At 43.9% G+C, this 23,842-nt stretch overlaps 1 protein-coding gene across 3 annotated transcripts in view; it reads right to left on the minus strand.

The window, feature by feature from the left end:
* Positions 1-1,937: 1,937 nt before the first annotated feature.
* Positions 1,938-23,842, minus strand: part of USP20 (ubiquitin specific peptidase 20) — a 22,383-nt gene continuing 478 nt past the window's right edge. The window contains exons 1-24 of one of the 3 annotated variants that reach the window (XM_085325243.1): positions 23,555-23,739; positions 20,824-20,938; positions 20,390-20,443; positions 18,652-18,714; positions 18,372-18,503; positions 17,657-17,753; positions 17,388-17,457; positions 16,650-16,763; positions 15,442-15,520; positions 13,663-14,104; positions 12,500-12,637; positions 11,155-11,267; positions 10,542-10,714; positions 9,971-10,065; positions 9,625-9,658; positions 9,130-9,175; positions 8,683-8,863; positions 8,119-8,245; positions 7,834-8,003; positions 7,096-7,177; positions 6,586-6,694; positions 6,091-6,193; positions 5,248-5,319; positions 1,938-4,215 (exon numbers count right to left, since the gene is read on the minus strand). In XM_085325243.1, coding sequence (XP_085181369.1) covers positions 4,055-4,215; positions 5,248-5,319; positions 6,091-6,193; positions 6,586-6,694; positions 7,096-7,177; positions 7,834-8,003; positions 8,119-8,245; positions 8,683-8,863; positions 9,130-9,175; positions 9,625-9,658; positions 9,971-10,065; positions 10,542-10,714; positions 11,155-11,267; positions 12,500-12,637; positions 13,663-14,104; positions 15,442-15,520; positions 16,650-16,763; positions 17,388-17,457; positions 17,657-17,753; positions 18,372-18,503; positions 18,652-18,714; positions 20,390-20,443; positions 20,824-20,904 — 2,736 coding nt within the window. In that variant the 5' untranslated portion in view covers positions 20,905-20,938; positions 23,555-23,739 and the 3' untranslated portion in view covers positions 1,938-4,054. Of the gene's footprint in view, positions 4,216-5,247; positions 5,320-6,090; positions 6,194-6,585; positions 6,695-7,095; positions 7,178-7,833; positions 8,004-8,118; positions 8,246-8,682; positions 8,864-9,129; positions 9,176-9,624; positions 9,659-9,970; positions 10,066-10,541; positions 10,715-11,154; positions 11,268-12,499; positions 12,638-13,662; positions 14,105-15,441; positions 15,521-16,649; positions 16,764-17,387; positions 17,458-17,656; positions 17,754-18,371; positions 18,504-18,651; positions 18,715-20,389; positions 20,444-20,823; positions 20,939-22,378; positions 22,440-23,554; positions 23,740-23,842 lie in introns of those variants that run through there. The other 2 variants (XM_085325244.1, XM_085325245.1) reach the window with 2 other exon arrangements.

The raw sequence follows: 23,842 nt of genomic DNA on the forward strand, positions 1-23,842 counted from the left end.
TTTTAACAGAACTTCAGTTGTTTTTTGCCAGCACTAATTATCATCTCTATCAATTCAGGACAAATCAGTATTGTTTATGAAACAGTCTGCCAGAAAGAATGCTCAAGAGTACAGAGAAAAGAAGGCTGAGACATATGTGCTTCATGTCGTTGCATTTTTTGGAAAMAATGAACAGCAGGGGGTGTCAAGTCTGGGTCTAACTTAAACAGTATTAGCATTGCTAGCTTTAAATAGAAACAGCAATCAAATTAGTGGATGAAGGCTGGAAGCTGAAGCCAAGCTGAGCAATTACTAGGAAGAAAATAAAATGAGCTTTAAATACATATCCCTAAACATGTCACATACAGTATTCAAAATGCTATTTATTTTGGTCATTCAGAAGGAGGGTGGAGAGGTGCCACTGGCAGCTGTGGGCTGCAGAGTAAGGCTGTGGCTGCATGAACAAGTGAGTGTGGAGRGTAAGCTGTGGGGTAGATTTACAGTACGTTGGCCTGCATCTCTGAAGGAAGAGCTATCGTCTCCACTTCCTACGAGTTGAGATGTGACACGTATGCATTGTAGAGTAAGAGTATAGAGGCAGGTATTGCAGAGTACCTGTCATTCTGTGTATCACAGCTTCAGTTGTATCAAACTCATGTGTTCGTGAGACATAGTCTAAGCCTTGACTATTCAGCAGAAAAGCAGGACCTACTGTYAACTGAACTTAAGTATCTGTAAACTTCCCAATAGTTGCAAAAGACTGGAGGGGAAGGAAAGAAGTAATACAAAGAGTGAGGTTAGCTCAATCAGTCCAATGTATGAACAATTCTCTCATCTCCGCATTTCTGCAGTTGGCACGGGACCTGATAAAATACGGAAAAAAATGAAGTGTTTATGCAAAAAGAACTGATCTATCTTGGCCATAAAGTCTAGCTCTCAATGGCTCACACAGCTAGCTGTGTTCAGGATTGGTGCTCAGAAATACCTTAACTACCTGCTACCAGAGCTGGAGAAAAGCAGCACTACACTCACCCTTCAAAGCAYTGGGTGTTTAACAGAGGATAACAAAAAGTAGAATTAGGGGTTTGCTAGTGTAATACTGAAGTTGTTTGTCTAGACACTGTATAATCCCATCCCTAGGGGAAGGGAGTTTGTTAATGTCTCCAGGAATGTTACAAACTGTTCTGCAGTTGCTGAGGTTACAGAGTTTGTTTGCTAGATGAAAGTTTTGAAGGATGACTTAAAAGTGGCTCACTTAAAAGTGGCTGAATATTCTTATTAACCAGCCTTGGTTCTTGTGATATTTTGGCTTCAGCTAATAAGGCAGTCTCACTCACCACTCAGGAGGAAAGTACCCTTCTTAACTTCTTTCAGCCCCTCAAGTGTGAGGAGCTGCTGTTCATATCATCTACTTGTTTCAGCTACTCTTACTCAGAGTGGTAAAACTTGGCAACAAGCTGGCAAGAGCACAGTGGTTCTTGGGGGCCTCAGGAGCAAGAGCCTCCTGCCTGCATCACACCCATGAGCAAAGCTAAATGTAAATGCCTCATATAAACATTCCCAAGGGAAGTGGACTCCTGCTACTACAAGCCTACTCCCTTTGCAAGTTACTTTCCTGGCAATGATGGTCACGAACAGCACATGCTTCCCAGAAAACACAAGCTCCCTGAGACAGAAACTGAGCTGAAACTGTACCAGACCTGAGTAAGTGACCCAAGATGAACAGGAAGTCTTTGTAAGAGGCTGAAAGGAGCAGGTGCCCTTGTCTGAACAACTACAGTATGATTTTAATGGACTGCACTACTGCAGCTTGCTGCTGCTCTGAAGGATCTGTTCTGTAAGGCTGCTCAGCAGTAGCAGGATGCTTGATTATTTTTCTTTTTTATCTTTGCATTAGAGCTCTGAGTTCCATGGAAGCTGTCAAACCCCTCTGGCCACCTAGGCAGCAGTCATGCAGCTTGTTGAATGCACATGTATTTATTGTGACACATTTTTCAGCACAAAATATAACACTTAAGCACAGAAGTGTTATTACAATCTGTACAGTATCCTCTCAGTGGCACAGACACAACACAGACATGCAGCCATACAGGCTCTGCAGCAGAATCCAAGAAGGCTGCAGTGGTGAACAAAGACAGCTTAAAACGATGAGAAATCCCAACAGTGGCTCATTCTCTGACCCCCTCTGGCCTGGCTGGGGATATACAAGCATCCAGTAAACAGGMTAGTAAAGTTAACATGCTGAACCATTTACGGAGAATCTTTTAAAGAATAATTTGCTGTTTGTAGCAGACATTTGGTCTAAAAAAAAATCTGAAGGCCACATTTTTCATTTCAAAAACTCTTCTCTCCCACACCCTTTTCCACTTCCTATCTGTGACTCAAAGAGCAGCTTTCCTCTCCTCCTCCCTCCCCTTCTCTTCTTGAGACGAGCACACAAAGTGCAAGGGAGGTCATAGCCTCATGCTGTAGTCTGGTATCAAGGCCAGACTGATGGTGAAGAATCATGAAGGTTCCAGCACCATTATGAACATAAGAGTTTGCTTATGTCCAAGGGAGAGGCTACCTCTGCCTTGCCAGCTTTGCCTTGTTCTCCTTCCATCAAATCTCACTCCAGGGTTTGCAAAGTTGCATGGAATTTACTAGTTCCTTGCTGGCTTAAAGCTGAAGATTTGAATAGCTCTACTGGGAGAAGTAGTGTTTAGCCTTTTTCCATCTTCATTCCTCTCTTCTCTGCCTATTAATCAATCAGACACTCTGTGGCTGCATCAGCAAACTGGGGCGCAAGTTATTTCTTTTTCATTAAATGAGCCACTGTATACACAAATGAGTTCTGTGTTGAGACGCTAAAATGAGCTTAGCACACACATGGGGGCTTGTTTGCAGAAAACAAGGCTAAGAGGCTGYTTCAAGAACCTGAGGCCTGCTCAGCTGGGCACCTTCCCCAGTGCTGAATTACTGCCCTGTCCAAAGGTGACCCACCTGACTAGGCTCTGTGCAAACAAATGCCTTAGAGGGTCCTCCTCACCCTTCACACACCTACTGCTTCTCATAAAAGGTGTGTAGACGGGGCTAGGCATACAGCAGGGTCCATCTGAGAATGGTGTCTGGACAAGCAGATAGATGAACCACAACAGAAACCCTAAAGTCTGCATCAGAGCTGTCTTGTGTCCAGCTCTGATGTCTGCCCATCTAACAGCTTTGCATTTAAGCTGTTCATGTACCACCTCTGTGAGCTTAATACCTAGAAGGCTGCATCCATATCTACAAAGCTGCCAGAAGCTTTACAGGAAACAGTACAGTAGGAAGCCACCTTGAAGGAGAACTTGTCTTCAGCTTTGTTCTCTGAAAACAGGCTGAACACAATACAAGATACAAGGAGGAGAGAATTCCGCAGGACCATGAACATGTAGCTATGGCCAGTGGGGGGGGAGAAACAGCCTCTTTCACAGCCTCTTTCAACATTTCTTAGTTGCAACTGAAGTTGCAAGAATTAGATAAGGAGCAAAACGAGAAAGTTGTATTAGCTGTGCATCACCAGCACAAAACTATCAGGAGACCTTGCGGCTTTAGTCAGCTTCAGATAAACAGGTTTCTCTAGTTGCAACATTGCATATGGGCAACATCAATAACATTTTGTTATTTTTATCCATAAGATTAAAAAAAGTGCCAGAAGCAAAACCTGCAAAGGAGCAGAGAGATTCAGTTCACTAAGGGCAGGCTGGGAGTGCTGGCTTCTTGTAAGCAAACAAAAGGGAGAGGGATCAAGTCAAAATGTTTCCTAGTGAAGTTTGGCTGCAGCCTCCCCACCATGGCTTTATCCACTGGGGCTGCACAGATGAATTACAGAAAATTTGACTTCTCCCAGGCTTTTCCAGTACTGTCCCTATACTCAAAACCACGTGAAAGGATGGTGGARAAAACCTGCCTTCCCCAGAAGTGGTGGTGAACACTGCACACACCTTTGAGTACCAGACAGAGGAAGAGGTTTGACTCCTCATGATTCCCCAGCCTTTCAGCCCCGCATGGACATATTCATTTCGTGCCGTACCTTCCCTGCCCCATCCCGCACCGTTCACACAGCCCGGGTCTCCGCTTCAATCTTCTGCTCCCCGTGTAGGTTCTCCAGTTCCTGGGCCTGGGCCACATTCTGTCTGATAGCAATTTCTGGGCCCCCTCCATATAGCGTGCTTAAATAAATCCATGTCTCCTCAGAGATCTGCCCATAATCAGCACCTGAAAACAACAACAGGAGTAATCAGACATCCCCAGTGCAGGTGCTCGTTCTGTGCAGCCACGACACAGAAAGGCTGGTTTGTCACAGTATGCAGAACATCCTCTCCCACCACCTCTCCCTGCTTAGGCCCATCACCAGGAAAAGTGAGGCACTGGAAGMCACGAGTGCTGCCTGCAACTTGCACTGTCCAAATCCAACCCTAACGCACCTACTAAGGAGGCAGCTCTGCACCTTGCAGCTGTAGTGACAGCAGTTCTGGCCAACCCTCTACAGTGCCACCTGCTGCTAGAAGCCACTGAGGCKACATCACAGTTTAGCCAACTGCTCTGTGTTCCTGTTGCAATCATGTCTTCATTCTCCACAAGAGGAGCTGAGCAGCAACAGCCCACAATAAAACGGCCTGCCTACCTAACCCTCTCTCTCAGGCACAGCACCGAATGAGGTCTGACAGCCCAAGGAGCCTACAAAAATGCTCTCAGACACATCAGCCCCAGGCAGTTTGGCTTCTGCTGCCAGAAGAGACTGAAAAAACACCTGGGAAGGACAGCTTAAAGTGGTCAGGGCACCAAGTGGGGAGAGTAGAGAACTTCGCTATGGAGGTTACAGCAAAGGAGGAAAGCAGAAACAGTTGTTTTGAGAGATAGCCACAGTATAAATACAATCTTTACCTGTTTGGCAGGAAAGGTCAGYATAACATAAGCAGTTATTTCTCAAGCTGAACCACAACAGATGCTGAAGTCAAGAGCAACACCGAGATTGAAGCTCCATGTTGGGCAAAGACGATGGTGGAAAGGGTTTGGGGAATAGCAACAGAGAGGAGACTGCAGGTTTTATTAAAGTAAGACACATCAGCAAGCAGGTCAYGAGGAGCTGCTAAATGGAGAGTTGAGATGGCTCAGGGCAGTCAGCACAGAGATGTGCCRAGGCCCGTCATCCTCTACAAAACCATCTTGCTGTGTTCCTACTTCACAATGGACAGATGGATGCTTTAGAAACAAAACTTTTAAGTCAGCAAATACAACAAGCCTTACCCTGCTTAACTTGCACATGGCCACCTGCTTTTGTGAGTGCAATCTTGCTGTTGTCTATTGGTCCAGGGGGTTCTGTAAGAAGAGAACAAACACGTCAGAAAACCATTCTGCCTTCCACACATCATCTGACCATCTGTCAGAGGCAGCAGAGCCAGTGAAGACTTAGAAGGCTTTTACTAGACTGTATAGTAGTCCTATTAGAGGAATATTAAGTTCAGGGGGCTTTGTAAGTGGCTGATGCCAACTAGTGTGTGGAGAAGGCATCATTCATGGATGGAAAAGCTCAACATTAATACTAACAATATAGAGAATCAATATACTGCCATCAGGTATGCAAGGCTCTAGTTACAGAAAGTGGTATTAAACACAAAACCCTACAGTAAAGGAATTTCCAAACAGAAAGGGAACTCTGACTGGCCAGAAAAGGCCGCAACAGTACTCAGAGGAATCTGTCTGGAACAGTAAAGTCAAGACCCTCCAGGGCAAAGACATCCACTTCCATTACATGGAAACTGAAAAAAACAAAAGGCTGATGTTACTGCTGATATGGTCCCTGACTGTACTTTTATGCCATAAGAAGCTGCTCAGAAATGAGATCCGACACCTATGTGATGCACCCTGCCAGGCTCCATTTCCACCAGATTCAGCTTATTTCCCAAGCTAGATTTCATTATCTCTGCCTCGCCCTTAGGGATCTGCAGGCAGGCAGAGTGGCTGGTCACTGAACTCCATCAGCATCAATCAATCATGYCAGTCAGGTAAAACATTTATTGAAGTGCATCCAGCAAGTAACATCCTTATTTCCATTCCACCGACAGACTCCAGAGATCTCGGGTTTCTTACCGTTATCCTTCCCCTTGACAAAGGCTTCCCACTCACGGAACCACTGCATGCTAATACAGTAGATGACACTTGGAGACTCCTCTGCCTGGAAAGCCTTGTTCAGCTGGGAGAGCAGAGAACAGATAAGGGAAGGATTTAGTCACTGCTGAGATCAGGGGGAGACCCTTCCATTAACTGCAAGGCAGCCTTGCCATTCTTCAAAACCTCTGTAATCCCACCASCTTCCTCACAACCTGTTCCTGCTTACTAGAGCAGGCAAGAGACTAGGGTGGTTTCAAAGTTCATGTCTCTATGCAGCTACACAGAGCATTATCRTGTTCCAGCTGCCCCTCTCCATTCTGTTAGCACAGGGGAACCCCATGATCAGTGTCCTAGCCATGCTGTGGATCACATTCTGGAAGGCAGGCACAAGAGTTTTCCACTAAACATCTGTGACAAGGTCTCCATTTCTACCTCCATCCCTTGCCATTACCTCCAGATCCTTCCCATACGAACCTTGATGAAGGTGTCAATTTCAATTCTCCTGCGTTTGGCCAGTGCTTCAATCTCCACTTGGCAAATTGAGCACACATACAGATGGTTCACAGCAGGGCCACCTCCAAACCTGAGTCCAGAAAGAGAGGGAAGGGAATGGAGAACTGTGGCAGAATGGAAGTGTTTCCCAACCTTGAATCCTACAGAGATGGATTTTTATACTGCTCCAGGCACTGGTAAGAAAGGGCATCTGCAGCTGTTTTCTGGATGGATGAGACTGACTTTACTCCACACAGCAAGGGTCACAGCAATATTGATCCAAACCAATGCACTGGTACAGCTCACTTTAGTCTAAACTAGGAGGCTCTACCAAATGCCACGTATGTCTGCCCATACCAAGTACCCTACACCTATAAGATGCCATGAGAAGGCATCACGTCTTGGTCACTGCTGAGCTGGGAAGATCCTAGGGTGGCAGACTAGTCTAGTTAAACAATACAGTGGGAAGAAGAATGAAATGGACATCCTCACCTGTTGTAGAGATATTCCCACACATTCTGGGGTAGAATCACCACCAGGTCATCAATGTAATGATATTTATTAGGAGGGATTCCTGTGAACGAAAGACAAGAGAGTTAATCAGGAAACTGGTTATTGCCAGGTAAAGACAAATAACAAAAAGGCAGATTTTTCCTACTGGAAGCTTCCCAATTCTGGAATCTGCTTCCTCTGTTGAAGGAAAACAGTCAAGAGTTCATTAATTTTGGAGGTTTCTCAATTAATGGTTTCAATTTCTAATCAAGTGCTTCATTTTCAAATGGAGATTTATAAACACATGAGGGCTTCCCAGCATGACAGATCAAGAAGCAGAACAGGAAAACGTGTCTGATATCAGCTGTGCCCAGTAGTATGTGCTCCATTCTCCAAACAAATACTGAAGGCCAACCTTGCTGATAAGGTAACACAGATAAATGCTGCCTTATCTGCTTTCCATAGGTTTGTTTTTAGGAAACAACCAGGGGACTGAGAAGTGCTGTTTCCCAGCACTACAGCCTCTGATCAGCAGGACAATGGGGTAATTCTCTTATCTCTCCCTGAGCAAGCTGGAGTTTCTGCCAATTAAGTGGATCCTACTGCAGCATACATTGTATTAGGACTGGAGCTGGAGCATTTTTCCCCTGTATTTGTTAATTTATCRGGCAGCAAAAGGGTGCAGTGGGTGCAGCTGAAAGTTGCATGCTATTCCCAGGTCCAGTAGCAGTGCCTTACCTCCGTGAGAGCACAAAAAGGTGTGATTGGTGATAGGACCAGGCTCAGCAAAGGTGTTGAATTTATTRAGCCATTCTCGAGAGATGTAGAACTGGAGTAAACTGTGCTCTTTCATGCTGGCAAGGGACACAACTTTCTGGCGTTCTCGCACAGCCTCTTCACTGCTTTTCCTTCAGTAGGAAAGGGAAGAGAAAATGAAGCAATCCATGAAATTTTAGTTTTCCAAAGACCTTTCCAGGTGTTCTGCCACCAGCAAGGGACTGCTGTGTTCGGGGCAGGGCTCACCTGTAGAACAAGACATAGGCTTCTGCATTTTGTACCACAGTCTCATGGACTTCAGTGACATACTGGTCATCAAACTCGTACCACTGGCCATTGATTACGTTCTGGCAGTAGGCTATGTAATGCCCACCTGTAACAGAGGAAACGCAACAGAGTGCAGACAAAAGTCAGACCCGGGATAACGCTGGCAGCCCAGCAAGGATAAGCCATAAGCTACTGGCAGAGAAAGGAAAAAAAGCAAGAAGCAGAATTCCCATTCAGGCAAGCTTTGTTGGAGTAGGGGTAGCCTGGTGCTGTCACCCTGATCTGTGTTCCTTGAAAAAGGTTTATTTAATGAGCATGAACCCTGGGAAAGGGTCTGAGCCAACCGAGCAGTAAAGCTGAAAGAGCTGCAGGGAATCTGTCAAAAGCTGCTCAGCCTCAAAGGGCAGAGGCTGAGCAAGCCTGGGAATGAAAGAGCAGGCCTTACACTGCAGAGAGCCCTCTTCATCCCAGAGAAAGTGTTCGCTAGCCCTGGAACACACTTCTGCTCTTCTCTGGCATATATTCCCAGGAAGAAGGACTTACTGCCTGCAGTGCCATGATGGCAGATGACTGACAGGAGATCATAGGTGGTGATCTGGGAGACGCACTCCTTGGCTAGGAAAGGTCGCAGATCCAGCCCTTCCAAGGGAAAGGAGACGTGACTGTTGATCTTGAAGGAATACATCACCTCATGCCGGAACCGTTTCAAGTGGATGCAAAGAATCTGAAAGAGCAGAGACAGAGAGCACCAAAGTGCAGTGTTGCTAATGGGCACTCTGATCCACCAGCATCTCTGTACGTTCTCTGCTCTTTGCAAGGGTTTTTACTCTTTAGTCATCTGCTGGCTCATCAGCTTAGACATCTCTTCTGGTCTACATAAAGGACTTCACTAGCAAAACAGACTGCTATCTCCATTCTACCTCTAGCCTCCTTACCTCCTCAGACAGCAGCAGCTAAGAGAGAACTAGGAAASAAGCTGCTTTTACTCACCTCTGGTAGCCGGAGGACTTTGCAGTACTTCACTCCATTCCGCAGTCTGAGGGAGAAAGAGAAACTATCTGTGAGAAATCTCTARAAGAAAGGGATGCCAAAAGGCAAAGCCACTCTCTGGCCGAGTTCTGCATCCAGTCTTGCTCACTCTGAAATCCAAGACAAATCCTGAATTTCGTCAGCAACAAATTCAGGCTCTTTGCAGTATCAAATGAAGCACAGCGTGAGCAGTTTGTATTAGAAAGAAGAGGCATGACAATAGCCCCATTACTGCTAAGCCACATTCCCATTTATACCCCTCCTCTTTTTTCCCCACAGCCAGCACTTCTACCCRAGATCAGCGGTATCTGAAGGTCAGAACTCTAGCTTAAGGCAAGGCAGATTTTACATACCAGTTAGCAGAAGAAATGTTCAGGCAGAAGACAGAGCAAAATGTCTGACAGTTGGACAGAGAAATGACATTGCAGAAATAYAATACGCATAATGCAAACTTACTTTTTACACCGTTCACAGCTGTACATGTTGTCCCCTGTAATGAAAAGAGCCACTATGCAGTTACCCATTGCAGCACACCCATTATGCAGCACACAACTCTGATAATACACTTCCATCCAGTGTGGGGAAGCCAGGATAAGAAGAGATCAAAACAAGCCCTTCTCCCAGTAACTGCAGGCATGAAGAGAAYGTAGTCAGCTAGCAGAAGAGTATACAATTGTCGACCAACACAAGTGTACACGTCAAATGGTTTGTCCTTTMGAGCTTAAGAAATGGACGGAGAAAGCTAAGAATCTAAAGAGATAAGGAACCATAGCACTGTCATTCATCACCAAAACTAACTCACCTTTCAATTCATCTGCTGCAAAAAAGGCAGCAAGACAGTCCTCTAGTGTCACAACAGGACCCCAAAACCAGCTAGGGATACAGGATACCACAAATCTGCAGAAGAGGGGATTGAGAGAAAAAAAAAATGTACATAAACTGGCTGGACACTTTGGCTTACAAAACCCCAAATGGTTTAGTTTCCTTCAAGATTTTAGGTCCTATGCCGGCCTTCTAGCCTCGTTACAGCCTCCCAGAAAGCAATGATTTCTCCTTAGCTAAGGTTCCCACTGGGATTGTTCAAACTGGAAAAGATTTGGGAAACTACACTGGTCATGCATCTGCTCTGGAAGGCAGATRTAAGCAAAAGATTATCAACTGCAAAAGAGGTCTCAAGGGGAATGACAGAAGAAGGGGAACAATAGCAGCTGGTTTACGTGAAAAGGCCAAAACAGACCTGTGAGATAGTGCCCTCATCCAAGGAATAGTTACAACTGACATTCCTGCTGTAAGCACCACTGGTTACAGATAGCTGCCTTCTAGCCATGGCAGAGGAAAGCTCAGGAGAAAGCAGCCCTGCTTAGGGAACACACCTCCGGATATACTCCATGATGAAAGCAATCCAGCCTTGCGAGGCATAGTTGTCACCACATGCTCCTGTTTTAGCTGGCACATTTTGGTAGATGGCAGAGTGCAGCTTGGCCAAGTCCTCCTTCCCTGGGATTGGGAGTGACAGGTCCTGGAATGTCTCCACTGTTGTAGAAACCTGGAAATACCCGAGAAGGAGGCCTGGGTTTCCTGTGCACATAATGGATCTGGGACCTGATCTTCATCACCTTTTATCACTGCCTGGACTTTGTCTAGTCTARAAGCCTGAGCTGACATTAAGAGAAGCCCGTTCCAGTTAATTGTTTTTAACTGCCATCAGCAGGAAGACTTTTGATGTGTTTTTTGCAGTGCAGCAATCAGTTTTCTAATACAAATATGATATTGCCGACCAACTCAGTAACACAGATAAGCAAACAGGCCCTTACAGAGACAGACTGTTTCTTGGAATGGCAGGTTTCTCACACCTCACCCACCTACTGTCATTTTAGCAAGCATACTGCATCCCACAGTACTTGGAAGTAGGAGTGTCGTTTCCCAAGCAGAGATCCAAAAGCTACAAGATTGTGCTCTTTGACTGACAACCATGAAGAGACTCACTCTGTCACAGGTGAGGCACTGCACCAGGCTGAGAATGGAGCCATCAAAGATGTCAGAAATCACACTGCGATAACGAAGTTCTTTCTTCTTTTTCCCAGAAGCCTGCATCTGGGCTGAAAGATAGACAAGGAAGMCCCATCATCTAGGAGCTCTTTTCCAGTCTCCTGTCTCAGCAGTCATGCAGCCACAGAACAGGAGCATAGGACAAGTGCTGTCCTGCATGTTCAGACACCACTTGCATGCCAAAGAGACTGTAGAGCCCCCATTGTAAACTAACATGAAGAACCTTGCTGCTTCAAGTGGTACAAGGAAAGAGGAGGTAGCCAACTGAACCAACACAAATGTAGCAGCTCTCAGCAGGCAGAAATTGTGTTTCTGGAAATCCCATCTTCATCCTCTTACTTTATGTTTACAAGCCTCATTCTGTCACATAAAGTCTCTGCTTTTCTGAGGTCCTGCAACATTTTCTTCTAAACTTTACACTTTTATTTCCTCTTCCCACTCACCTGCTTGCATACTTTGTCCCTTCCTTTCTGGCATTTACCATGTGTACCCGAGGTATCTTATGCTAGGGAAGACTCTCGGCCAAGAACTAGCTGATCATGGCTGTTTTATTTAATAACAAACCCTCCTTCCTATGCACACAGAGTGCTTTTTATCAGACCAGAACATCTGTGGCTGCACTGACCTCAGCGAAGGGGCTAATACACAGTTTAGGAAAGAATGCTCTTATTGAACAGCTGTAAGGATGTTRGTATCAGCACATGTCATTGTGTTTGCAGGCCGCACAACGATGGAGGATTTAGTTCTGCAATTTGCTTGGGATGAGGAGACCAGTTTAACAGTAACAGAAGTCAGGCTTCACCCTGAAGCCTAACATTGCTCCCAGCACTGGATTGACATTTTTAGCCTTAATTCTATTATTGAGCCCAAAACACTTAAGAGCCAGGAGACTCTCAATAACATCATTTACAGTCCCTAGACCATAGTATGAAGTACAAGTCTGGCAGATGAAGACTGGCAGACCCCTTCCAAAGACAGAGGTTGTACTTGGGCCTTCATAGCTATTTTGTTAATAACAAAGCACACAAGGAGAATCATTTCAGGCTCCAGTATATGAGCACAATAGAGTATCTGTTGTGCACAGAGCTTGACTTCAGCTGCAGGTTTACTGGATTCTTTGCACAACACTATTTCAGAAAGCACTAATGTCCAGGGGAATCATTTTTTTTTTAATTGTTAATCAAGGATCATGATGGATGCTTTCTTTCTCCTGCAAATGATCACTTCCTCTTCTACATGCTCCCTTTTGCCTCCCAGCACAAGCCAGACATCTTTGCACTACCTTTCTTGAGTACATAGGAAGGTCCAAGCCTGGCAGGACTGGAGCGAGGGGGACTGCTAGACAGCTTGGAGTGCATCTCATGATGGACTGGACTGCAGGGGCGTGAGGAGCAGCGCACATAGGCATCGTTGTCAGGCTCTGCTTGGGAAACAAGGAGGATGAAAAACACTGCTGAAAATGTGTTACGCAAGCGCAGCCTATTGCGGCCAGTCTCAGGGCTGGGAGCTKGGCTGAGTTCTAGCACGAGTCTTGCCCAGCACGTGCAGTATCTATTATCTGTCCTACTTGCACAGATTGGCAGGTGACAATCCCATCAATGCATGCGTAAGAATGGATACAGAGCTATACTGAACAGCTAATAATTATATATAAAAAACCCACCATTTCTGTCACACTTGTGACTAATTAGGTTTTACAGCTTGCTCCTGTATCCTTAATCCACATAAACAGCACGGCTGTGTTCAGTGCCAGTTGGCACAGTAAGGCTCTTGCATAAAGAAGTGTTGAAAGATCAGATATGTTCAGCTGGAGGTGACTCCACACCTACAACTTAACTGCTGCTCTTTTCCCCAACGCAAAAAAAAAAAAAAGAAAGAAAAAAAAAAAAAAAAAAGAAAAAAGAAAAAAAGACCCACACACAAACCGTGCATCTGCCTTTTCTCTGCACAAAGCCCATAGTTTAACATTAACAAATATCTTTTTCCACTTCTCTTTCTTAGCCAACATCTTCCCAGGCCAGCCTATCAGCTAAACCAATGTAAACATTTAAAATTTCTTCCTTAAATTAGGAAAAGGCATTAATACAATGTCTGCAGGTTTGACAGAGGTAGCTCTCACTGCCTGCAAGTGTAATCCCCACTCAGCCCCATTGCACTTTAGCCCAGCTAAACACCTTTCTGGCTCTTTTTTTCTTTCTTTCTTTTTTTTATTTTTTTTTTTATTTTTTTTTTACAGCAGTTTTGCACAAAGGCAGAATACTGCTAGAAATACTGAAAAAAAAAGTCTTGGATGTAAAGGTTTTTTTTTGTTTGTTTTTGGTTTTTTTTTGAAACTCACAGAAAAAGTAGTCAAACTGTGCATTGTTTGCCATTGCACTACAACACTGTCCCACTGTAGGAAGACAACATTTTACCACAAATAACATGACTGGAAGAGGTGTATACCTGACATCCTACACGGACTGGCAGGACGAGGAACAGGGAGCATCTCAGGGGAGGCTCTGCCATCAACTGGCATCATGGTAGTATCAACATCTGCATCCTCATCGACCTGCTCCGAGTTGCTGCGCCGATGGCCACAGGAGAACTTTCTGTCCTTCATTCTCTCTTTCTCAGAGATACCTCTTCCTGCTTCATCCTGGATCAACAACTCTGTCTCTCCTAGGGAGCTGTTGCCCATGCCCCCAGTGGTCCGGCTTTGACCATCCCCTTCACCTCTGTCACTGCTGGAGTCACAGGAGAGGAACTCATCCTCCGAAGGACTGCGGTCACCCTCTCGCTTGTCGTCCTGGTCACTGGTATCCAAATCCCTTGTCTCAGCAACAATTGGTTCTTTTAGTTCTTCRTGAAGCTGATCCATCAGGCAACGCAGGAACTCCTGAGTGTCCTGAAAACCAGGAGCAATTCCACGTTAGTTAAGAGTCCACCCAGAAGTGGGAAAGGGGCAAGAGAACACAGAGACAGGTCCATTCACAGCCTCTTTCAACGCTGCCCACAAAAGTTAGCCACTTCTGTAACACAAGGAGACCCTTCTAAAGCAGRGTACCCTGGAGGTGTACCAACAAGCCTGTCTCCTCAGCAAACAGCTTTAGCTCCTAATGATGAAAGGCCCACTTTTTATCTTAACATCTTCAGCTGAAGGACCATGAGAAACTAGAGAGCAGCTGCAACATGCAAACCACAAGCTTATTTATCAGGGCATTACCACTGAGAAGAGGCAAGAGGACAGGAGAAACCTAATGAGGACAGCAGATTCTTATCCACAGAACAAATTTTCATGAATACTGTCTTCTGTTCATGATGATCCCTGTCTTAGAGGGAGCAGATTAAAATCTTTAATAATCAGGAATGGAACCAAAACCAAAGACTGAACAGTCAGGGTACAAGCTCCTAGATTTACAATACTTGGTAAAAGAGCTGATACAGTTGCATCAAAGGACCTGCTGGAAAGCCACCTGGTACTGTGACAACTCCAGGCAGTTAATTGTGATGTTTCTGTTATTTTAGGAAAGCCTGGCTTTTAGCCTGCCCTGCCTTGCTTTCAACTTTGTGTCTTTATAGCTGAAAGTTTTCCAATTCAAATACTTTGCAAAGATAAATATAGAAGTTCTTCCATTAATCATTATTTTTAACCACTGTTTTGACTTGCTATCAGTATCACAGCTTAGATGTACTGTCTACTGCCACTTCTTTTGTAAATTTTCTAATCATAGTTTGATGTTTAGGTTTTATTCTAAAGAATAAACACTAGAGACTGCAGATAAAAAAAACTTCAAAGAAAGAAAGATACTATCTTTAGGTAAGATTCATTTTGCTGTAATTCCCTAGAAAATGAACATAGAACACTCGTTTTTAGCATTTTAGTACAGATTTATCCAAGGTTTTGCAGCTCTCATATAAATAAATAATACCTAACTCTTATGCAGCACATATCAACACATTTTAAAGCCCTTTATATAGGAGGTCACTACCATAATTTTATAGGTGAGAAAACAGACACAGAAATATACACTGATTTGATACCAGCAAGCCATAGGCAGAGCCTGGAAGAGAACCCAGGTCTGCCAAATCCCACAGGAGGGCTTTATCTGATCACTAACTCTGACACAAAGCAGGGGCATGACCCCAAGCACAATCTACTGTTTCCAAACACAAGCACCACTGTCGCAGGAAGAAAAACCCCACCATCTCTGGAATAATGGAGCGGTTTTGTTGAGGCCCCACCTGCTGTGCRTAGCCTCGGAACATGGGGTTGACAAGCTTAATTCCATGAGATAGACTGCTTGGAACAACATAACTCGGGCTGTTTAGATACAAAGAAAAAAAAACAAAAAGAAAAGTTAGTTTGCTTATCAGGCCTGAAGCCAGTTTGTGTAATATGCAACAGAACAGGGAGTGGTAACTACTTAAAGAGTGCAGAAGATAATTATGCACCTGCAAAGCCTAGGCATATATTTATTAGCTGGATGACGTACAAATTAAAAGGTAGAAAACATCTCTCAGGTGTTTCAGTCTGTCCTCCCAGAGAGGGTCTTCCTTGGCGCACATTTCACTTAAAGCTCGGTCCATACTTTGAATTGTCTTAGGTGATGGATTCCTTTCAGGGCAGGGTTTTGCAGTCAGTTACTTGCTTTGATTTCACAGCAGCGTATCCATTTCAAAATCTGGGTGGGCTGGCCAGGGACCAGTAAATGAGGTAAATCAAAACCAATACTAAAATGACATTATACTGCTTCAAAGTCCACAGCTTGCTTCATAAAGACACAGTATAGTTTTGCTCTGTATCTTACTTGCCCCATATGAACAACTAACACAAAACATGCAATGCCATGCAGATAACCTGATTTAATTTTTTTTCAGCTGATTACAGTTGTATAGGCCAGCCAGGTTTTCAGATTTCAAAAGAGCCACATTATCTTACACCACCCTTTGAACTGGTCTAGAATTTGAAGCAGTAACAAACATCTGACACTGACATATTAGAAATAYGAGTGGAAAAACAGGTGACTTTTGGGGAGATGTGTACTGCTTTTTCCAATCCAAATCTTCAATTCCTCTACTAATCAAAAGCAGTGTCAGTAAATGCTAGTCAGTACATGGAACATACGCAGAAATAGCCAAGAGTATTTCCTTACCCCACCATTTTTTCTTCCCTGCTGATAYAGGTCAGATAAACAAATCTCTTTCCTGCTAAAGCATTACTATCAAAAATGCATTCTTTTGATCATGGACATCAGTATGCCTGCTCTATCACCAACAACAGGACATGGGATCTTCTAGAGATGGAAGAAGCCTTGCATACCATTTACGCAGCGTTTGAACTGACTGCCTTAGAAGATGTACTTATCACTGAAGCTCAAACTCCCTCTTGGCTGATGCCATATGCAGAAGAATGGAACTTGTCCAGATTAAACTGGTGGGTAACCACTCACCGTTTCTTATGCCAGACCTCAGACACCAACTTTTGGTAGCTTTTGCACAGTGCTGGTTTCTTATCAGTACGGACCAGTCCACCACACTCCAGAAAAAACTGTGTGAGAGGTGGACTACAGAGGAAAAAAAAAAAAGAAGAAGAAGAAGAAAATTCAAAATTCAGTAGGTAGAAATTTCTCCTCTGCTTCCACTTAAGGATTAATCAAAACTTAAACGCATAACTTTTTGAAAGCATGCCTTTTTTTTTTTTTTTAATTGGGGAAAAAGGGAGCCTAAATGCGTATTTGATTCCTAACTTGATCAAACTCAAAGGGTTGATCTGAATCTTTTCCCAATGTACAGAAGAGATCCTAGAGTTAGTTTCTAAACAGGTTGTCTACAGAATATTTTAGGATACAGGGTGTTARAATTATATCACTGGAGAAACTAAAAGAGATGTAGCATGCGTTCCTATGCGATAAACACATTTCTCTCATAATGGAAACTATGAAGTTCTACTTCCAGTGCTCATCTAAACAAGAATCTCATACGTAGCCATAAGTCAGCTGTTTGTTCAGTTTCCTACTCTAAAACTTTTATTGCCCTAAATAAACAATATACTTTTGATATTCCTTTTCTGCACCTAGCCTGGCTGATTTCTCTTTGCATGATTTACGAAGATCTTGGATCAGAAGTGCCACTTCTGATGTTTAGTGCAGTCTAGTATAAAGACTCTACTGAAAGGCCCTAATGCCTACCAGTTAGAGAGAGCCTGAAGTGCTGCATTCATGTAGCAGGAGTTCCCAAGATTTTTCATTCCAGTAAGGCCTAAAGCACAAACAAGAGAGGCGTGAAATACTTTCCAGAACTGCTGCATTCTACAATCCTCCCCAAAGGAGAGGGAATTTGGCCCTTTCTAGGCAGGCTGTGCGCTCTGTTTGTATTGAAACTAGGAACTTCTCAGTGCAGGCCCTACAGACTGCAAAGCTACTCTCCCCTCCTTTTCATCAGCTGGGTGCAGAGTTACCTCTTGGTTTCAAATCATCATCCTCTGATTCAGATTCAGCTTCATCAGCCACTGCAATTGGAACAGCTTTCAAAGGGTGAGCAGGCAATGGAGAATCCTAGATTAAAGACACAGAAATAGAGCATCAGTGAGAGTCGTGCTCTAAAAGAAGAGTTGTGAGAGATATTATCTGTACACATACATCTAGCCAGCCCTTAAAGAAAGTACACTGGGAAGAAAAGGACCAATTGCACTGTCTACTCTTCTCATTAATGCAAGGAGGGAGTGGAAACAGTACCATTACTGCTTCAGCAGCACATGACACGAGGCATCAGAAATACACAGCACTGTCACTAGTGCATGTGTTTCCAATTTGACAGTTTAAAAAATTTGATGGACCATGCAGTGAAAATAAAGAGGTGACAGCTGTGATTCCTCCCAGAAACAGATACTCCCAGAAAGGCCTAGAAACATTTTTTTWAAAAGAAAAAGTAAACAACACAGATATTCAAGTAATTTGGAAGCTTTTTTTTTTGCTTAGGGATCCTATATACGGCAAGCCTATTAGTCCTCTAACTACACCTAGACACTTTCAGGGAAAGAGTTCCTATCATAATAAAAGCCTGGACAATAGCGGAAACTTCTTGGCTAATTTTGCAACAGGAAAACAAAAATYCTGCCAAGTATTCAGGCCCACTGAACCATGCTCTCCTGCCGCGTTGTCACGCACACCTACCGGTTCAGTGAATTTTACTGGTGGTGACTGAGCATGCGTTGCCAGCCGCTGGTCCAAGAAAACCTCTTTTTCACAAGCATAACACCAGACCCGGAAAGTGGTCAGGTTCACAGTCAGGTTGTGCTTTTTGGCCTAAAAAAAAATTAAAAGTGAAACAATGAACATGATCTGTTGATAGCTAAATTCAAAGTGAAGCACAAAACTATCAGAATAGGACAGACAGGTAATGGAAAAAAAATCCAGTTCTTTCTGTCTAAAGATGAACAACRTAAATGCTCACCTGGGCATGAAGCGTGCTGTGGTCAGCAAAGGATTCCCCACAACCAACATAAGGACAACCAACCTAGTGAGAGAAAGGAGCTGAAGTACAACGAGAACACCGTTCTCCAAACATCTAGACATTGCAGTGTAAAATTGCATTGCTTCTGGTGTGCAATGAAATCCAAATCCTTTGATGAAAGAAGACTGGCGATTCTACAATCATCTTGTTACCCTCTTCTTCCGCAGCAAATCTGAGTTAATCACCTYGTGGGTTTTTTTTCCCCTTTCTTTTAAGAAGTATGCTTTGGAAATGACTAGAAATGATATTTTCATGAATAATGAGTCTTACAGTGTCATTAGCTAAAGCCTCTCAGTCTTCACACACTGAGGAATGCTCCCTGAAAGGCAGGCAGCACAAAATCTGTCAGTCTGACATCTACAGGAAAATGTTTTGCAAAACGAGGTCCTTGGGATGAAGAGTGAGTCTAGTACAGGTAATATAGGTCCACTGCAGATTCTTCTACATTAGATGTCACATGAACATCTTCAAGAAAGGGAACAGGGCACTGCAGCACAGCCACCCCCTGCTGCACTGTGCTCTCTCTACTCCTGCTAGAGAAGAAAGGAAGTGGCAGGACGGAAGCAGAAACGGATGATGGAGCAAGGTGAACAACAGCAACAGAGCTACCGCCCATTCCATCCCCTTTGGAGAACACATCATGAGTTCTGAAAAGTAGGAAGGATTGTCTACACCTATGTGGAAAGTGAAAAGGAGTCCAAAAAATTTAGCAGAACGTGACATTTCTGTGGGAGAAAGCGTTTAGGAACTGCTGCTCTAGACCATGCAGCACCTCATGCTAGAGTGATCTATCTAAAACAGGAGAACCACCATAATAATGAGTTGGGATGAACAGGAACAGCTGTTTGGGAAAGAGGTAAAGATACTGGACAAACCACAGCTGCTGCTTACAGTGTTTATGGATAAGGGGGGGGTGACTTGGTAACGTTGCTGAAAACCTCTCATCATCCATCCATCATCCATCAGTTTCAGAAGGCTGACAAATGACAAATTCCCTGCTTCAGAGCGGGTGCAGTGTGCAGGAACACGGAGGCAAGAGATTTTCAATCCTTCACCAATTCTGCTTGCATAGGGTTCACAAACAACCAAGAAACACTTCTCTGCAGCCCCTGCTGACAGTCAGTGTGACAGGGATCAAGATAAAAACTGGCATATGTGAGTGAAGCTCTGCTATGGCCAAAAAGGGCACAATTACAGCAGATCTKCACCTGGCCTGTTTCAAACAAGATGGCACGCTGATGTCTTCCAGGACAGCRACTCTGATTTTATTCAGGACAGCCCTTCGTCATTCCTTTCTGCCTCACTGCTCTGAGCAATGTCTTYTGAGTTCTCACACCTGCAGCCTCCTGTCACAGTTGGCAGCAGAGGCAGGACCCAGCCAACAGTCAGTGCTGGGCATTATGTTCGTTCCTACTTGGACTACCAGAGGGAAATCACCTATGAGGTGACAGAGACCTGTCACATTTTGGCATATTCTGATAGTATTAATATTTAAGCTAAGGAACCTTTTTTTTTTCTCAGAATCCCATCAAAAACTGTTAGATATGTCTCCTGTGAACTCCGTTTGGCTTCCTTTATTTTTTTTTTAATATAACATATTTCTATGATGTTGAGAAATTTTATAATTTTAAAAAGAAGTCCCACCAYATCATGCACACAAACAGTAAGTTATTTTTACCTGAAGACAAGCCCAGAGATTTGGTCCCACAGCTCCACAAGACTGGCAAGTTCCCTGCAATCATGATAAAGAAAAAATCCAAACAAACCTTCTTTTAAGTGATCTAGTCCTTCAAGAGTGAAAAACTATTCTATAAGACAGTTCTCCCCAGCCTCCACCTCAGTGTTTTGTTTCTTAAAACTACACCTCCAATTAGATATACACTTTGCAATGTGTTAGATAAGTGACACATTTGAGCAAGACAAAATGACAGTGAAAAAGACACCAAATGGGTTTGACAAAGGCTTACTGTATGCGACACGTGCAAGGCGTATCACTACTGGAGGAAGAMTGTTTCTCACCTATGGAGACCAGCTGCATTTTCTTCCCAAAGCAGACATGCAAAGCCATTCACAGAAGCTAAAACGGAATGAAACAACTAGAACATTCTGTACCTTGGATTTGAGCAGCAGATCATCCCTAGTCACCTCTCCTATGGAATCCAGGTGAGGGCAGATCTCTCTTGTATCCCCCATTCTCACCAAGGCACACTCGGCAGCCTAAAAGAGCCTAAGACGAGAAAGGACAGTTCAGGTCAGTCCCATGTCAAATTTCCTCTCACAGGCTGTAAGGAGGAAAGATTGCTTCATATATTAGTATACGGGAGATTACGAAATCCATCTTTAAGATTCAAAGAGGTGAAAACAAATCTAAACTTGGACTCAGTGAGGTCAGCTAGCGCAGCTCCGACCCCTGTTGAGCAGCAGTATTATGATATGGTAGGTAAATGAGCAAGGCACTGGCAGGGGGGGGCACATAAATAGCACTAATAATTTTTAAAATGTGGGATGGGCACTATGAAATGCACAGACATAACTTCAGAAGTACAGTTGCCAACTAAGTTTCAGGTATGTTATCAAACCAAAAGGTTGGATTTGCTGTAAATAGTAAACTTACACCTCAAAATTAAAACAGTGACACACTACACACTCTCTTCTTAATCTCAAAATCACAGACTGTCTGGATCAAATAGCATTTCTGAGTGAGGAAGAGTCCTCATAAAYGAGGAAAGCTCCCATTATTTCATACACATTTTGCATAACTTCATTGGTCTTGCATACCATGCACACACCATACTCCATTAAGCTGAAAGTAGGATGATAAACTAGACTTTCCCCTCTAGAAACTAGGTTTTATATCCTAGCTCCACAGGTAGTATTGAAAACAAAGGTGGTGATCTGCACTTACTTCCTGTTGTCAAACATCAACATGTAGCACAAAGAGAAACAAATCTAATGAGCCTGTTTGCATGAAACTTGGATTAAAAAAAAAAAACAAAAAAAAAAACAGAGGGACTTGCAGCTCAAGACTCACGTACTGTGGCATGGGGCTCCATACTATGCTGATCCGAAGACAACATTCGGTTCTTTATTCTGTTACTTTATCAATCACTAAAAATGTAATTACTGTTTTAAATAAACCTTGTCAAGAAGTAATCAGACTTAAAACATCTACAACTGATCTTCAGTCTCTGGGGAATTCGCCATTAAATAGATTTCTAACAATACAAATCCCATAATTCTCATATCTGCATGCTTATGAGCTCAGTAAATACTTTCAGGGTRGTCTATGCATATATGAAAAACTGTAAACATGTCTCAGTAACGTGCAGTAATAAAAGGAGACAAAAAGAGTTTGTGCTTCATAAGCATAGTTGTGGCTGTCAAAAGAAAAATTGATATTAACAAAACAGGCCAGGATCCAAAATATTACTACTGGCTAGAAACCAAGCAGATATAAAAAGCCTACTTCATTAAAAAAAAGTTGAAAATTTCAAGGAACTATAAAAGTTAACAACAAGTCCAACAGTGTGATCACTGCTCTTTTGTATTCAATTTTGAGGACATTTGGAAGAATTTCCAGTGTTCTGAATCACTGACAGTAACAAAACAATAAGCAGGTAAGTCACTTCAGTGACAGTTATGCTGGGAGCTGAAAAGCTTGAAGCACCTTGCCTAGAGCCTTGCTGGTTGTAGAAGACCGGTCTCGATTTTATAACAGTATTTTTCCGGCACTCTTCGGAACTGAACAAACTGGAGCAGTGAAAGCAAAGCTGGATGAGGAAGGAGTCATGGCAAGTACTAGAAAAGGCAACTGTGGTTGTAATGAAGAACTCAGCAATCTAAAGATATGCTTAACGAACTACTGAACAATTTCATGCAGCTTCACAGGAAAAAACAATAATAATGTCGTGTAAAATGATGATTTAAAAGACAAATGACAAAACCATGGGATATCTGACTAACATACAAAACTGGGTCACTTTCAGGCTCTGAGTCCCTTCATCAAAACTGYCCCCTTTTCCTAAATGCATCAGCTGATCCAACTGGGARAAAAAGAAAAAAAAAGAAAAATAGTGCTATCTTTGCTATTTTGTCTTCCTTGATTTCTTATCCATTCCCTGGGGACACAGAAAGCCTAATGAACAGAATATTTTAAAATTAACTCCAGGCCCCTTAATCTTTACCAGCTTAAGCTAAATAGGAACTGGTTTTAGAGCCCACTATGCTCAGCAGAGTCTTGTGGATGTGGATGGTTTTACTGAATTCTACAGGACTGCTCACTTACTCAGAATTAAAAACATGCCTTCARATTTCCCAGCACTGCATGCTGATCTTCCCCCTTGGGGCTTCTCTTTCGGAAGAAGACAGGAYGAAGGTCATTTTCACCTCTCAGCCCTGACTGAATGAAGCCGGGAAGGCTCCGAAACGATTATCAAATCCCTACATCCCCRAGCCTCTGCCCACAGAGCTTTCGCTGGAGTTTAATAACGAAAGCACTGACAGAAAGCTCCGCTTCGCTTGGCAGAGCGTGTTGGGTACGATGGGAAAAGCAGGTACCATAAAACGAGTACTGCTTCGGCCTGCCTTCCGCAAGGAGCTCTGTGCGAAACCAGACAGGAACACGTCAGAACAGTTCCACAGTAACTGCAACCTCATTTCGGCTGCTGAAATTGCTGCCCAAACCCAGTGTCTCTGCCCTGTACACCAACACGCTCCTGTGGTCCCCCCACCTCTAACAGCTGCGTGCTTTTATGCTTCCAGGCAGCTTTCAAGAATTTCCGATACACGCAGGCTTACAAGGCACAGTCCACGGACTAAATATTTGTATGAATAAAAGAAAAACCTTCGCACTGCTCATCCGCAAAACAGTCACCAGATCSGCTCACTCGCGCTGCGGCACCTGCCGAGACAAGTAACCACCCGCCGCACCTCAGGTCCGCGGTGCCGAGCCGAGGGTGTTCCCGGCCCGGCCCGCCGGCGGCCGCAGAGGACCCGCGTCTCACTGCTGGCGGTCACCGAGCGACAGGAGCAACGACAGCCCCGCTCGCAGAAAGACGGCACTTCTGCAGATCTGGGTTTGTAGGAGAGGCCGTTTGGGGTGTTCCCCCCCCGGGCCGCCCCCTCCCCGCGC

Source organism: Rhea americana, unplaced genomic scaffold (assembly GCF_003343005.1).
Source record: "Rhea americana isolate MKP2758 unplaced genomic scaffold, rheAme1 scaffold_97, whole genome shotgun sequence".
Classification (NCBI taxonomy): domain Eukaryota; kingdom Metazoa; phylum Chordata; class Aves; order Rheiformes; family Rheidae; genus Rhea; species Rhea americana.